Consider the following 16,687-nt stretch of genomic DNA (forward strand, 5'->3'; position numbering starts at 1 on the left):
GGGGGGGGGGGGGGGGGGGGGGGGGGGGGGGGGGGGGGGGGGGGGGGGGGGCAGCACTCAGTGGCAGTCAGTAAACTTGGCCACAGGTGTCCCTTCACCTCCTGCCCCCTTCCTCCTGCTGCTGAAGGTCTTATCCTTCGCTTTCCCCTTGGCATGGGCTGTTGTCCTTGTCCGAAGCTATTGTCATTATCCAGGGCCTAGAAATGTCCATGAAATAGGACAGCGCTGACTCCACTTCCTGTTGTTTTTCCCCTTTTATTTTTCCTCTGAAGTAGGAATTTAAAAAAAAAGAAGAAGAAGCACTTTGAACTCATGTTTTGAAACATGACCAAAGCTGCTGTTGGAATTCACCTTAGAGCCTTTTGTGACTAGAGACCAGCCTCAGGAGGTCGGAGGGAAGTGTCCGGGCTTCTCCCTGCCTCTTAGTTTTTGACCTAAATATTTCAGCTGGCCTTGAACTCTCTTTTGACCAGCGGCCTGTCTGCTGATGATGTCAACTGGCTAGGTGCTTATATTCGTTTACGTATATGAAGACAAAGTCTCATCCTGTTCCTAGAACTTTCCAGGGCTCTGCAGACACTGTTCTCTTGTGTCTACCTTGATTCCCTGTACATGAACGCACTGGTCAGAAGGGTGTGCCTTCAGCAAACATGTACTGAATAGGGGAGATATGCTAGACTCTAGGAACACAAGAACCAGTAAGCTAGCCCAGCAAGGGACAGTGACAAGCAAAGGACTATAAAATGGCCCAGGAAAACAGCATCAGGACACCTGGCTGTACAGCATGAGGTAGGGCCATAGAGGGGCTGGAGAGAGCCAGAAATGCTTCTTTGAAACTGGGAAGTGGTGGGGTGGGGCCCAACAAGGCAGGGGGCTGGGAATGAGGGAGTGAGCTGGGCTCCAGGAAGAGGTGGAGTGGGGAGCACTCAAGGGTCAACAGCTGCAGTCCAGTTCACTGCAGGCAGGGAAGAAAGGAGGGTGAGGAGCCAAGGGGTCCCAGAGGAAGTCTGGCTCCACCAGGGTGAGGATGGAGCTGGCCCAGCAGTAGGCTGTGGGGAGCCATTCATCTCTACCTGCACAGAATGAATGGGCTTTCACTTGCCTTTCAGAGATTGTCACTTGACACCAGCACTGAGGATGGGCTTGCCTGAGAGGCAGAGGAGCTGCAAAAACTGTTGACAAATCCAGGCAGAGGCTAAAGGAGCCTTGTGTTGGGAGGAGGACGCCATGAATTCTGAGAGTAGTAATTGCTGACGTCTGGCTGTGGATATATGTAGTGGGATATAGGAGGAAGTGTCAAGTGATTTCCCAAATAAAAAATGCAGGGGACCAAGAAAGTGCCAGCAATGCCGAGGTCATGAAGATTCCAGTTCCGGAAGGTTAAAGCTGGGGTTCCTGTGTGCCTAGGTCCTCTGCTCAGTAACTGCATGTAGGAGCATGTGTTTGAGGCACTAACATGGACTTGAGAATTATGTGTATTTAAAATTTGAGACTGATAATATAGAGGCCTATTAACTTTGGGCCATTTAACACCTACTTAAAAATCCAAGGTTCTATAAACATGGACAAAAATAGACATGTAGCTACGGTGCATGCATGTGCACTGACCTCACCCTTGCTAATGAGTAATACGAAATATTGTATGAAAACTTGCATCAGAAGATGTATTTGTGGGGCTGGAGATATGGCTCAGAGGTTAACAGCACTGACCACTGACCGTTCTTCCAGAGGTCCTGAGTTCAGTTCCCAGCCCTCATGTTGAGCAGCTCACAATCACCTGTAACTCCAGACCCAGGGCATTTGATGCCCTCTGCTGGCCTCTGTAGGTACTGCATTCATATGCGTGTGTGCCTACACAGACACACACCCAACGTGTAATTTACAAGAAGAAAACACATTTTTTTAGAAGAAGATGAAGTGTCTGTGTGAGTCATGCTGACTCGTGCCTATACTCCCAGTATGTGAGAGACAGGGGGATTACTATGAGTTTGAGACCAGCGTGGGTCTAAATAATGAGTCTAGCACAGCCTAGGCTGCAGAGTAAGACCAAGCTGAGGTGGAGAGTAATTGCAAACAATGTGGGCAAAACCAACGTGAAGCAAAAGTCATACATCGCTTGCTCTTTAAAATTATAGAGAAAATTACACCCTCCGGTCCTTGTCTTTATTTCTGTGGTGTGGCTGTTTTGCCTACCTGTATGTATGTGCATCATGTGTGTGCAGTGCCCACAGAGGCCAGAAGAAGGCTTGAGATCCCTGAAACTGGGGTTATAGATGATCATGAGCTGCCATGTGGGAGATGGAAACTGGAACAGGGTTCTCTCCAAGAGCAGTCAGTGCTCTTTCTTGCTGAGCCATCTCTCTAGCCAAGGAAAACTCTTGACAATGGCAAGATATGAAGGGAAGACAAGCAACCGTTCAGAAGTACCGGAGCCCCCTGCATCTTCTGGTAGTGACTAAAGTCGCATTAGCCCACCAGAGGCTCTGACATGTGTCTGCTGTGCTCGCCGCATCCTGCTGATTTGCGTCTACGAAAATTGACGTGGCGACATCCTTTTCCTTTTAAATACTCGCATCTAGTAGGATTATTTTAAAGTTTTTGTTTTTTGGGGGGGAGGTGTGTGTGTGTTTTGTTGGTTTTGTTGTTTATTTTGTTTTGTTGTTGCTGTGGTTGTGGTTGTTGTTTTTTCGAGACAGGGTTTCTCTGTGCAACAGTTCTGGCTGTGCTGGAATTTGATTTGTAGATCAAGCTGGCCACCTGCCTCTGCCTTCTGTGCTGGGATTAAAGGCTTGCGCCATGACCTAAGTTTTAAAGTAGAAATTACATCACAGATATCTTCTGGGGAAGAGAAGCGTCCTGTGCCCTTCTGTATATTCTGGGGTGTGGTACTTTCCAAACATTGTAAGAAACTTTTGTATTAAGTATGGTTGATATATACAGAGAACTTTTAAAACTATTTAATGCAGGGAACCCGGACTGCTCTTCGGGCTGATGAGGGAGGGGGACTTAACTGGGGGAGGGGGAGGGATATAGGAGGCGGTGGAGGGGAAGAGGCAGAAATCTTTAATAAATAAATAAATAAATATTTAATGAATTATATTTCTCATCTGCTTCTCCTGAAATCAGTAATGGATAAATATTTCTGTGAGTCTGTTAAAATACTTGGAAGCTCTTCCTCTTAATCAGTTGGCTAGCTTATTTATGAATCGCCTGGCTGAGAAGTGAAGTGAGGGCCTCGTACGTGCTAGGCAAGTGCTGTCCTGAGTCACATCTCCAGCTCTTGAAGAATAAACATTCTGAACATTTGACAAATATGATATTCAGTTTTGTTTAAAACATGCATTTTGAAACTCAATTTGCTTATTTTTAAGGTGTTTATAAAGATTTATTTTTAAGTATGTGTATGTGTGTATGTGGTATGTGTGTATATTTCTGTGTGGTATGTGAGTGTATGTGAGGATGTGTGTATGTCTGTGTGGTATGTGTGTGTATGTGGTATGTGTGTATATTTCTATGTGGTATGTGTGTGTGTGTCCATGTGGTATGTGTGTATATGTGAGAATGTGTGTGTATGTGAGGATGTGTATGTATGTGGTATGTGTGTATTATGTGGGGACGTGTGTGTGTCCTTGTGATGTGTTTGTGTATGTAGGGATGTGTGTGTGTGTGCACGTGTCTCCAGAGGACAGAGCAGGGTTTCAGCTCTCCTAGAGATGGAGTGACAGGGTCCTGGGAATTGAACCCAGGTCCTCTGGACAAGCAGTATGTGCTCTTAACCACTGAGCCATCTTTCCAGCACACTGGATTTTTCAAAGTTCTTCAATTTTTAAGGGTTTCTATTTATCCCAGAATCATAAACTTTTGAAGCATTATCTCTCAATTTAGAGAGGCCAGCTAATCCTAATGGTAAACAAAAGCCTGACAAAAACATGTAAAAGCTTGAGCCCAGGTGTTTGGAGAGGAATCATTATGGAAAACTGGGAAACCGCAAGATAGTTTTTAGGAAATGACGTGTCACCTCCGTGTCCTTGCAGAGGCTCCAATAGGGACACAAGCACTCGCCGATGGAAAAAAACCGGCCTCCCTAATGGGATAACATTTCCTAGGGGTGGCGTAAGAGTTGATCCTTTGTGGACAAACTTGTTCAACAACAAGAAAAATACAGGTTTGTGTAGAGCCCAGCGATTACTGACTTAATGAGATCCTTGTTGATTTCTAGGCGTCTGCCAGCTCTGAGGATGATTGGTCAAAAAGTATACATTGTATCTTGACTTCATGGGCCTGTTTGCAACAAAGGATTCAGGGTAGGGAGAAGGAAAGTATTTCTTTACCCACCTGTATAAATTACAAGACCAGCTCTTTGGGTTCTGTGGGACTCCTGAGGCTCATCTAAATTGTGTGATACTATTTCCCTAAGTCTACCTGTTCACAGGGTAGGGTTGTTGGTTATGTGTTAAGTGACCTGTAGGGAACTAGGGACCCCAAGAACAGAATACGAGAATTGAAGGCACACCTCAAAGCCTATTGCTAGCTCCCCCAGCAAGGTTCAAGTGGCTACTAGGAAAAGGAAGCTGTCTGCAAATGTTGGATTTGCAGAAGAGCTAAAGCGGTAGTTCTCAACCTGTGGGTCGTGACCCCATTGGAGTCACATATCAGATTTTTACATAACCAGTCATAACAGTAGCAAAATTACAGTTACGAAGTAGCCAGGACTATAGAGCAAGCTCCAAATCACCAACTAAGACTATATAGCAAGACCCTGTCCCGAACAAAACAAAACACATATACAACAGCAAAAATAATGAGAAATGAAGCTTTAGCCTGGCGTTTTGCCTGGTGCTCTGTTACTCTGACTCGAGACCTTTGGTGGAAACCTTTCTTTGTGACTGCAGGACAAAGACAGAACCTGAACAAGTACACCATTTGGAGGGTTTGCTCCATACAATGTTTCTTAAAAATCTTAATGATAATATTTACAAATGAGTCGATTTTATCATAAGAGCCTGGGCGACAAGTTTCTCTTGTAAATGGGAGGATAGGTTAGCTGGGTGTGGTCCTGTATTCCCTGTGCTCAGGAGGAAGAGACACCCTAGACCACATAGTCAGTTCCAGGTCTGCCTAGGCTACACAGTGAATCCCTATCTTTAAGTAAGCATGTTAATAATGAACAGAGAAAGATGAGGTAAAGACAAGATAAATGTATGGACTGCCGTTCCTTCCGAGTCATGAGTCCCAGGTCTTGAGATTTATTGTTCCTTTGGGGGAAGGATATCTACCCCAATTTTCATAGTGTCTTCCACTGTCCGTTTGCCTCTGCCTCCTCATAAATTCGAATAATTAACATCCAATTTAGTTTTTATTAATATTTTATCCATTTTGCAGTGCTAATGAGGTCAAGTCCAGGGCTTCATGTATGCCAGGAGAACACTCTACCGCTGAGATTTGCCTCACCCGTTTCTTTCCTGGCTTTTGACCCCGGCACATCCTCTCTCGCTTACTTCACTCAGTGGCTGATAGCAGCTCCGTTGGCTCCTCCCGGCCACGAGAGACACTTCACAGGGAGGCAGCAGCTCCTCCGGGGCCGAGGACGGCTCTGGGGTTGGACTTGGGTGGGTAACAGATGGCCAGGCAAAGTGCAGTGGGAAAGCAGAGATGTCAAAACATCGACGGTGCATGCCTTTGTTGCTAAGACTGTGAGATTTCTTTTTTCTGCTTCTTTTTCATTTCTTGACTTCATCATGCTTTTCAAATATGCTGATAAAAAAACAAAACATGCGTTTCTTTTAAAAATCGGAAGAGACAGCTCAATGATCTTACCTCTGGATGTTTTTGGTCTAACTACCATAAAGTATCACTCATCTCCTACACTGTGGTCCAGTGGGACTAATAGGACAGAATATTAATGGCGAGCAGGCATCGTGACGAGGGTACAAACACCAGCACCAGCCATACTTCTAGAGTCACTGTAGGTTCTTACCTCAATTAGTCACTGTGAATTTATAATATGCATTTAGAGTTGTGTTTTACAAGAGTGGAAAAGACTGGTTTGGTTTACATGGTTTGCTATGACCCTTCCCTGGCTTCTAGGATATGACGTAAACTAAATCCTCATTTTGTCTAGAAAAGGGGAAAAGAGAAGATGGATAGGTGGACTCACCCGAGATAAACGTTCTGAGAGAATCGAAGGTGAGCATTTACTAAGGCCCTTCTTCTTAGAAGGGGGGTTCCCAGCTCTGAACAAGCTGCTTGATGCTGGGATTCAGGAATGGGCAGAGAACGGACCACATGCCACAATACATGGTGTGTTCAGATTCTGACACGGAACTTAATTCTGGGCAGAGACAAAAATAAAATGATGGTGCTTTTTTCCTTTTTTTTTTTTTTCTTTTTTGTTTTGTCTGTTTGTTTTTTGTTTTTTGTTTTTTTTTTCCAGACATGGTCTTTCTATGTAGCCGTGGCTGTCCTGAACTCACTCTGTAGACCAGGCTGGTCTCAGACTCACAGAGATCCTCCTGCCTCTACCCCACCCCTAACCAAGTGCTGGGATTAAAGTTGTGCCCATCTAGATGGTATTCTTTTCAACACTTGACAAGGAGCATGGAATTCTCTGTTCTGCAAGGACATCTCTTGAAGTTTCTCACATGCTCTGCAGCTTCCTCTAGTCGAACAGTAGGGGGCGTAGCGGTGCTCTGTGTGCAGTGATTAGGAACAAGGGCTAGAGGAGACAGACACAGAGAGTACAGATGGCATTGGAAAGCCAAGCGTAAAAGGGGGGAAACAATCTTTTTTGGACTCTGAAGTTCAAGGGAAACTAGGCTTGCCTGCCATTACTGACAATTTCTCATGTGGGTTCATGGTCTCATGAGCTCCCTCCAGCTGGGCTGCACCTGCAGGTTTTCCATGCCCGGCCTCGCATCAGGCTGGGGAGGTTCCTTTGGTGAGTATCCTGATTAGGAACATCGACTGTCCAATCAGATAACATGTATAAAGTAATGAGAAAGGGTACCACTTAAGTTGCCAGACACAGCCACCTAGCACTTGTGTGTGTCCATGTTGTTATTATGTTTTATGTGCCAATGACATCTGTCATCTGAACGTTCCAACCATCACTTACTAGACTCCAACAGGCATTGATGGGAAAGCAAGCTGGCTTCCATGCTTGGGATCGTAAAATCAAGACTCCAGATCCTTAATGACTTGGGCCTAGTAAACAAGGATCTGTGTGTCCATCCAGAGCCAAATGTGTAAGTTTCGGTTTTTAAGTCTGAATAAAAACGATGGAAATATACAGATTAACTCAAGTGGGGATAATATGAAAGCATTGCTGAGCCATTTGCTAAAGCCCAGGATTGGCAAGGTCCCCGTGTACCACGTTAGGTGTTGAAGGAGCTTTAGCAGAACCGTGGCCACGTCCTGTGAAGATAAATGTGGTGCTTACGTCAGCCGTCGACTCTCTGGCCTGGCCAGCATCTTCGTTGGCATGTCAGAGGTGTCCTGCCCAACGTTGAGATGTGTTTTAAAGCAGGAAGGAAGCTAGCAGGGGTGGTTTACCAAGGTATGATGGATCAAAGAAGCCATGTCAAAAATGGAATGTGTGCCTGGCAGTGGTGGCACAAGCCTTTAATCCCAGCACTTGGGAGGCAGAGGCAGGCGGATCTCTGTGAGTTCGAGACCAGCCTGGTCTACAAGAGCTAGTTCCAGGACAGGCCCAGGAATGTATGAGGAATTCAAGTCAGAGAGGTCAGGCCTGTGGGGAGCCACAAGGGTGGGGACACCAGTCACAAGAGGGTGCCTCATCTGGTGACAGTAGTCCAAGCTCTCTGGTTTTTGTTACCTAGCAACAGTGATATGCTTCTGTCAAGTCAGAGATCCAGAAACTCGGCCACTGCTGCCTAAAAGCGACACTTCAGAAAAAGCTGACCTTTGACCCAGAAATGGGTCGGATGCAGTTGAATGCAGGGAACTTGAATCCTGTGCAGACTGTCAGGGAGGGCTCAGGTTGAGCTGCCATGGGCACGCAGGAGAAACGCTAATCGTCAGTGACAGTAACTGTGATGACAGGCCACTGGTGTTCCCGCCAGCTCGGTGACAGCAGTCACTCACCACTCTAGTTTTGGAAAACACCTTTCCCAGGACTAAAAATTTTACTAGGGCAAAGATATCTCAAAATATTTAGTTGCTTTCGGAGTGCAAATCAGCTCCAACTGCTTAGCAGAAAATTAAGACATAAACTATTGGTCTTTTCCTGGCCAGGCCCATGTGAGTGGATTGGGGTAAACTATGGTTTGTTTATGTTACACCAGATTTTTAAAGGAATCTCCACCCTCCAAAACTGTCCCTTTAGCCCTTTCCTTAGCTTGAGAAAAGGCCAGACAGTTCCTGCCATTTTGCTGAAACTTACAAAATTGAATGAGGGGGAAAAATGCAGGTACAATAAGTTGGGTTGCATGCCAGGAAGAGCTGGTCCAGGAGCATTTGTTCTCTGTGCGTGGGTGGCATCATAAACGCATGCATGGCATTTAAACCCCTGTAAGAGGGTGCCTTGTCATTCCCGTCAGCTTCGCAGACAAACATGGCTCAAGAGTGCGGTTATGGACGAGAACTAAAAATTTCTTTAAATGTCTTTATATATTTCGTTAAGAATTACAAGTTTCTGGGCTGGAGAGATGGCTCAGTGGTTAAGAGCATTGCCTGCTCTTCCAAAGTTCCTGAGTTCAATTCCCAGCAACCACATGGTGGCTCACAACCATCTGTAAAGAGGTCTGGCGCCCTCCTCTGGCATGTGGGCATACATGGAAGCAGAATGTTATATACATAATAAATAAATATTAAAAAAATTTAAAAAAAAGAATTACAAGTTTCTTTTAAGAGGTCAGTGCCAGCTTTTTATTATGGAATACTTTTAAAAGTTGTTATTTTCTACATGTCCAAATGCTGCTGCCGTTTGAAACATATATTATAGGGACTGCAGAGGTGCCGCAATGGTTGAGAGCTCTTGCTGCTCTTCCAGAGGTCACAAATTGGGTTCCCAGCACTTACAGAGGGACTCACACCTACCCATCACGGAAGCTTCAGGGGATCCGGAACCCTCTTTTGGCTTCTGTGGGTACCCATACACATAACATACAGAGAGAGAAACATCTAAATAAAGCATTGAATATATATGTAATTTTATGCAGGCATACAAATAAAGTGTTTGATATATATTTTATGTATATACATATATATTAAGCATGGAGTCACGTGGTTATTTTTCTGCCAGCCCCTGTTCTCTGGACTCTCTCAATACCTCATTTTGCCAATGTCTGTATTTTGCTTAATGAAAGGCCCCATCATGTTTGTGAGATTACCTATATGGTTATCACTCGGGAAATTAGCTCCCAAACCCAAAGATGCTCGGGTCCCTTATAAAAAATAGCATAGTGTTTAGATTAGGCTACACACACCCTCCCATAGCTTTAAACCATCTCCAGCTCCTCTGTGCTGGTGGCCTCATCTGGCCTGAGTGCCGTGTGAAAAACAGTCTGTGTTTAGGAACAACATGTTGTTCATATATATGCATTATTCATATGTATATTATGTATTCATATATACTCTGTGCTGACACAATCACAAAACATTCTGTGTGTAGGCATGTGGTATGTGCACATGTGTCTGTGTGGTATGTGCACATGTGTGCGTAGGTGTGCACATCCACACATGAGTTCAGAGACCAGAGGAGGACATCAGGTGTCCCGCTCTGTCACTATCCACCTATTCCTTTGAGGCAGGGTTTCCTGCTGAGCCTGAAGCTAGATGGCGGCCTGCAAGCCCCAGAGATTCCCCCTCTCTCCGTCCCTTGTCTCAGATCTGTTCCCCTGCTAATTGTTACTTATGCATAGGCGTAGAGAGCTTGGACTTCGCATGGCACCAGACGGTAGGTGTTTAATAAACGGGCATGCCTAAGAGGGAAAACGAGCATGTATTTTTGTTATAACAGTATTAGGTTTGAACCCAGAGCCTCCCGCATGCTAAGCCCATGCCCTGGGATGCAGCTGCACTTTCCTGTCCCTGGGAGACAGACAGTTAAGAGCCCCTGGAGAATTTAGGCAGAAGAGAACCGAATTAGGATTGACTAGATAGTGGCATGAGAGCAGCCCAGAAGAGAAGAGGATTTTAGCATTAAGCTTCTAGCATTTTTTCTAATTGTTGTGAGAGGTCTCCCAAACATCTTCATTACAGTTTGGGGCTTGTGTGTATGTGTGAAGCAAGTCTTTCTCTGTACCTGAATAACAACCCAGAGACTTATTAATTATGAAAGCTTGACCTAGCTTAGGCTTGTCTCAACTAGTCCTTATAACTTAAATTAACCTGTTTTTATTAATCTATGTTTTTACCATGTGACTTTTCACCTTTTTATCATTCTGTATGTCTGACTCTCTCCTGTCTCCCTGCATCTCCCTTCCTGGGCTCCTCCTACTTCCTTTCTCTTCCAGGAAGTCCCATCTATACCTCCTGCTTAGCTATTGGCCATTCAGCTTTTATTATACCAATCACAGTGAGCACGCCTTTACACAGTGTACAAATATCCCACAACATGTGTGGGCGTGTGGGGTTATGTGCATATTAGTGCAGGTACCCATGAAGGCCACAGGCACTGGGCGCTTGGAGTTATGGCGGCTATAAGTTGCCTGACATGGGCACTGGGAAGCAACCCCAGGTTCTCTGCAAGAGCAGCAAGCACCCAAACCTCAAAATCGCTAAGCCATCTCTCCAACCCCATCATCATTACATTTTTAGGAACTGAGAAACGATGTCTTTGGCCATAATCACAACATAGATAATACATTGGGCACAATTGTCTTTGTCCTGGTCCCAAGAGGTGGCTGGTGACTTTTGTAGGAAGGACTCAGAGGGGCCACGTGACCAGGCGATTTTTATTATTCCCATGTTCATTGTTAGCTCTGTTTAAAAAGTACAATGAAGGGGGCTGGAGAGATGGCTCAGTGGTTAAGAGCATTGCCTGCTCTTCCAAAGGTCCTGAGTTCAATTCCCGGCAACCACATGGTGGCTCACAACCATCTGGAATGAGATCTGGTGCCCTCTTCTGGCCTGTAGACATACACACAGACAGAATATTGTATACACAATAAATAAATAAATAAATAAATAAATAAATAAATAAATATTTTAAGATTAAAAAGTTCAATGAAGAGCTAAGCAATCGGAAATATTTGCAAATGTGCGTGAGCGCTGGGCCAGCAAGACTCAGAGACGAGCTGGGAAAGGCCTAGGGGACCTGTGGGGACTGATTCTAGGAGGCGGCCAAGAAGGGAGGTGACACTGTCAAGTGCCACTTTCGGTAGTTACAGCCTTCTCACGCGGGACAACATCATCCAGGAATGCTGTTTCAAGGCTGCAGAACTCACCAGAGTTCATGACCGCAAGCTGAGGAAGTGACTATGTGCCAGCCCTCGGAACTTTCTAAGAGGAACAAAAGCTGGGAGGAAAGAGCAAACTGTTTGTAGGAACGGCCGAGACATTTAATACATAAAATACACAGCATCTTAATGCCTAGGAATTAGGGTCATTCAAAAAATATCTGTCTGTTTGATTCATAGAATTATGGAGCCGCTTAAAATACAATGGTCGTTATAATGAAAATATCCAATTTTATACTTTATAGATAAGCATTTATCTATAATTACTTATAATTACAATTAGTAATTTGTAATTACTTGGGTTTCCTTCAGCCTGGTGCCTAGCACCTTCATTCTGTTAGCCGCCTGCGAAAATAAACGATCAGTGGTTTCATCTGGGCACACGGGTAGACAGCTTGTCTAAAAAGCGTAAGGTGCTGGTCCTGCTTCCAACACTAGAAAACAAAGAAAAAGAAAGGTAAAATTTCACTTTTGCCTCTTGTATAACAGGAAGTCAGACTTAGTATCCTAACTTGGGAATATTTGCATTTAAATAAAACAAACTAAATTTTCTTTGGCTGACTGCCATTCATAGCATACAATTTAAATATTTCAAAAGGATCTGTGTGTGTGTGTTCGCAGATTTAATTTCAGTTTTGAATAAATAAAAGTATTTTCATTCGCAATGCTCTAAAACTTTAATGATAGCAATTTCAGGATGTAGCCACTTCCCCCTTAAGAAATCGTCTTGATTAAGATTCTTGTCTGTCTGTTTCACTTTCAGGGGAAGTGACAGGCAGGAAGGAAGTTGTATGTGGTGTACTATGAATCCTTATATCCCTCTCCCCCATTCTTTAAATTTTCTAAGAATTGGGACATCTGGGATACCGCAGGAATAGAATAGCACTTTTGTTAGGACTTTAATAATTCCTTTTTTAATTAAATCCATTTTTAAATCTCATATCTGTGCTATCCTTACATCATTTTCCTCTTTCTCCCTCCCCTCCAACCTTCCTCATGCCCCCACCCCAAAACATGGCTTTTTTTCTTTTATTAGATATCTTTGTTGTATTTTATATATGAGCGCCTTACCTGCTTGTCTCTGTGTGCACCATGTGCACGCCTGGGGCCGATGAAGGTCAGAATCAGGCATCAGATCCTGTGCAACCGGGGTTGGGAGCTTCCATGCTGGTGCCGAGACCCAAACCTGGGCGCCCTGCAAGAGCAACAAGCACCTTAGCCGCAGAGCCGTCTCTCCATCTTGCCTCTTTTGCTTTAATTATTATTATGTCTGATAATTTCAGTCATGGGAAAACATAATTTTATTTTAATGTGAACACTTTTTTTTCGCAGAACTATTGATGGCATGGAAAATATTTCCCAACAAACACCAGTAACAGTCTCAAGTCTACTTTGACTTTCCTCATTTGACTTCTTTGGCTCTGAGAGCAGGTTAGTCAGCTGAGCAAGTCCTGCCTCAGGCCTGCAGTTGTGAGACTCTGCTTTGAACCAAGAACTGTCCTAGGGAACCATAGAGAGCATTGGTGTCAGGTGCACTAACAGCACAGCATGTGAGCATAGTCGTGTGGGGGGGGGGTTTGTTTGGTTTGGTTTGGTTTGGTTTTTGGTTTTTCGAGACAGGGTTTTTCTGTAGCTTTGGAGCCTGTTCTGGACTTAGCACTTGTAGATCAGGTTGGCCTCGAACTCATAGAGATCCACCTGCCTCTGTCTGCCCTGTGCTGGGATGAAAGGTGTGCGCCACCACCGCCCCGCTTAGTCATGTGATTTTCAAGAACTCCAGATCTTCTCCTGCAGCTCTAGGATGTTAGACTTTGTGTCTCGGGGTGCCCATCTGTAAAACATGTCATTGGGAGGAATCAGTGAAAAGCCAGTACACGCCAAAGGCTTAGTCCAGGGCATGGCTAGTGTTAAACACTCAGTCAGTAAGGACACAGTGACCCTTGGAATGTGGTTCAGATGCCTGTATACCGAGCATCTGCATCTTAAGGATGAAGGCAAGTGATGTGCGCACACAAGCAGCCCTTGATGCACGTGTGATAGACTCCGCTTTCCTTAGACTCTGATTTCATCCCCACATCCCTTCACATTTAGCCTCACAGAAATACTGAGTTGCAGAGAACCTGTCAGAACATCCTGAGCCTGTGTGTTACCTTGTTTCTGTGTTAATTTTCAAGCCTTTGTGCGCCAAGACTTCACTACACACTTAGAAATGAAACATTCTTCTTGGTGTTCGGGGTGTGGGATCTGTGTTTTCTCTTACCAAACCACCATGTTAAGATCTGAAGATGCTTGCTCCTTCCCCGCCCCTCCGCGCCAGCAGTACTGGTCTGCAGCCAGGACTTCAGGCATGTCAGGCAAGTACTCTGCCACCGAGCCATACCCCAGCCCTTGAGGCTCAGGCTACGTTTCTGTTTGCCAAAAGAGTTCTAAGTCCTAGGTGGGATGCCACGCAGGCAACTTTCAGCATTGGTTAACAAAATAATGATCTTACAAATCCAGTCGCTAGGTCAAAACGGCAACTCTAAACTGGATGAACTTGGGGAAAATATGTTTCCCTTCACAAAACCTGTCACCGTTTGAAGTCCTGTTTCCAAAAAGGGCAGGAGGAGAACGCAGGAGAATGAATAAAGCCTCCATCAGAGTGGTGGTGTGTCCTGGGTGAGGTAAAGAAATCCAACAGCCAACTAGTGATACACCCTACTTGGTATTTGAGAAACCAGTGCGAGCTGGGATTTCTGAATCATCAGATCATTTGTGATCCTTGTGTCTACTGATCCCTGACACACACAGCTCAGATGGGGAGAGAGAGAGAGAGACAGAGAGATCAGTTGATCAATTACTTCATCTTTTGACTCACACTGCATGCAGCCAGAACATCATGTGAGGTAGAGGTGTGTGTGTGGGTGTGTGTGTGTGTGGGTGTGTGGGTGTGTGTGTGTGTGGTTTGGCTGTGTATCTATGTGTGCACAACAGGTAGGCATGCACATAGATTTTGCTGATGGACACAGCTCTAGGGCCTGGATAAGAAGCTGGATATTCTCAGACTCCTGACCCCTAGGAGCATTTTAGTGGGAAGTCGGGCAGCACCCAGCAAAATCAGCGTGTGCCTGTGGTCTGCTGAATGGAGGCCTCCATCACTGCTGGGGTTGAAGCCTGTTTTCTAGACCTCTGACTCTCCAGCCGGGCTTCCTGGACTTCTGGAGAAGCCATCTGCCAGGTGGAACACAGGATGGAAGGGTGGGTCAGGGCAATCCAGGCTTCCCGGCACTGCAGGCTGACCGCACACGCCCACAACCGGTTCCTTCCTGGTCACAGCTGCCGATCTCTCATCTCCCTCTTCTAAGCCAGCTTGAGTTGGCCGCCAGCCAAATATAAATCAAGGAGGATGTGTTGGAGTGTGTAGTTTGAATCTCACAAAGATAGAAGTGTAAAAATACTTCCCCAAACTAGTAAAAAAAAAAAAAAAAAGGTGTGTTGTGGAAATTCTGGGAGATTATAATAGACTTACAGTTTGCATCGGCATTTATTCTTACTCGGGCTCGTGTTGGCTGTTACAGAAGGACACCAATGAAACAGAAACCTCACATTCGATAGCACTTTTACTGTCCTTCGCCAGAGCACAGCCTGTGTGTCACATCTGCTCTGATTCCCTAGTCTCCAGCACCTAATGATTTATTCTGGAGACACCCCTGCCCCTCCAGCCCCACCCCTGTGCTATTAACTGTAGAGGGAGGAGCTACTTAGTAATTCTACACCTGGTCAAGCCCACGCCCACCAACTTGCTAAGCTTCCCAAACAAGTATAGGGCCAAGTATGAGAATCTGCAAACTGGGGAGCCGGGGCTGGAGGTGGCTCTGGCTGCCGCTGGGCTTGGCTTCGGGGAGTTTTGTTCCGACTCTCCAATGAATCTACTACGATGGCCGTTGATGACAGCAATTTGTATTCCAGAACGAAGAACAAGCTAAATTCATCTCCAAATGAGCTTAAATCGTTAAGACGGAGCAGCCTGCCACCTGAGCTCCCCATCGGCAGTCACAATAAAGGAAGACTTCAAAGAAACATCAAAAACTTGGAACCTGTTCACCTGAGGCGCCCCAGAAAGAGACCATCCATATTCCCAGGTAGGAATTGTTTGAATTCATGCTTTCCTGTTAAAAAATGAAATAGACAAAAATTACGTAATGTAGACAATCAAATTGAAACTAATCTGGAGCACTTTTGAGGGTGGAGAGTACCAAAGAAGCAGGGCCCTAAGGAGTCAGAAGAACCACCTTTCACCTCTGTTCTAGAGGAGTTCAAATTGTCTTTGCTTTTCAGAGTGCTGTGTCTTTTTCCTTTGATCTGATTGGTTGTGAGTCCTTCCAGGATCTGTTGGGGACAGACAACTGTGCCGTTTGGACTTGTTAGCACCCATGGGTTGTGGCACTGCTCCGCTTGCAACCCTGAGAATTCTGTGTAGCGTTTCATGCCCAAGATTGGATTGTTGAGTGGAGCTAACGTTTGGTGTGCACCAGAAATCAACAGCAGCGCGTTCTCAGTGCATGCTTCAAATTCCAACCCTGCAGCAGAGCCTGCGACCGCTTGTAGTCACTGGCTCAATTCAGCAATGGAGTGGAGAAAACGTAGTAGGTGACCAGAGAAACGTGAATCTTGGTCTTGATAAGTGATCCTGATGTTGGCCTTTGATGTTCTGCGGTGAGTTTGTTACGGATGTGTAGAGAGCGGAAGCCACCTGCCACGGGGAAGCCTAACTGCTCACCCACCCGAGCTAAGTGAGCTCTGCAGTTTCAATTATTTGCATGACTTGATTTTAGTATTTGCATTGGAATTTCTAGGGAAACTGGAGCTGCCATTTTTGTTCTCGTTCGTTGTTTTATTTATGTCGCATGTTTAAAAAATTAGTGGCAATGCCAAGGGCTAGCTGTGTTATGTTAAAAAATGAGAGAATAATTCAGCCCAGTGTTATTTCATAAAGATTATACCGAATTCCCTAGTAGCTGACGCTTCATACTGATTTAGGCAATGAACTGGAAAATGATTTGGGGAGCTCGGGGCAGCTCCCCAAATTTTTTTTGTGTATGAGTGTTTTGCCTTCATGTATGTCTGCATCGCTCTTGTGCCTCGTGACTATGGAGAACAGAAGGGGGCTGCTCCAGATCCCCTGGGACCGACTTATGAGGAGTTGTGAGACACAGCGTAGGTGCTGGGAATCAAATCCAAGTCCGAGTTCCTACAACAACCCCCCATAAACGCACACATACACAGAC

At 45.2% G+C, this 16,687-nt stretch overlaps 1 protein-coding gene across 3 annotated transcripts in view; it reads left to right on the forward strand.

The window, feature by feature from the left end:
* The window catches only part of Fry (FRY microtubule binding protein), a 390,417-nt gene that overhangs the window by 74,243 nt on the left and 299,487 nt on the right, over window positions 1-16,687 (forward strand). For 2 of the 3 annotated variants that reach the window (XM_050161914.1, XM_050161915.1), the window contains exon 1: window positions 15,125-15,541. In XM_050161914.1, the coding sequence (XP_050017871.1) occupies window positions 15,337-15,541 (205 nt within the window). In that variant the 5' untranslated portion in view covers window positions 15,125-15,336. Of the gene's footprint in view, window positions 1-15,124; window positions 15,542-16,687 lie in introns of those variants that run through there. The other variant, XM_050161917.1, reaches the window with a different exon arrangement.

Source organism: Alexandromys fortis, unplaced genomic scaffold, assembly GCF_014885135.2.
Source record: "Alexandromys fortis isolate MF-2015 unplaced genomic scaffold, M_Fortis_MF-2015_v1.1 scaffold_118, whole genome shotgun sequence".
NCBI classification, from domain to species: domain Eukaryota; kingdom Metazoa; phylum Chordata; class Mammalia; order Rodentia; family Cricetidae; genus Alexandromys; species Alexandromys fortis.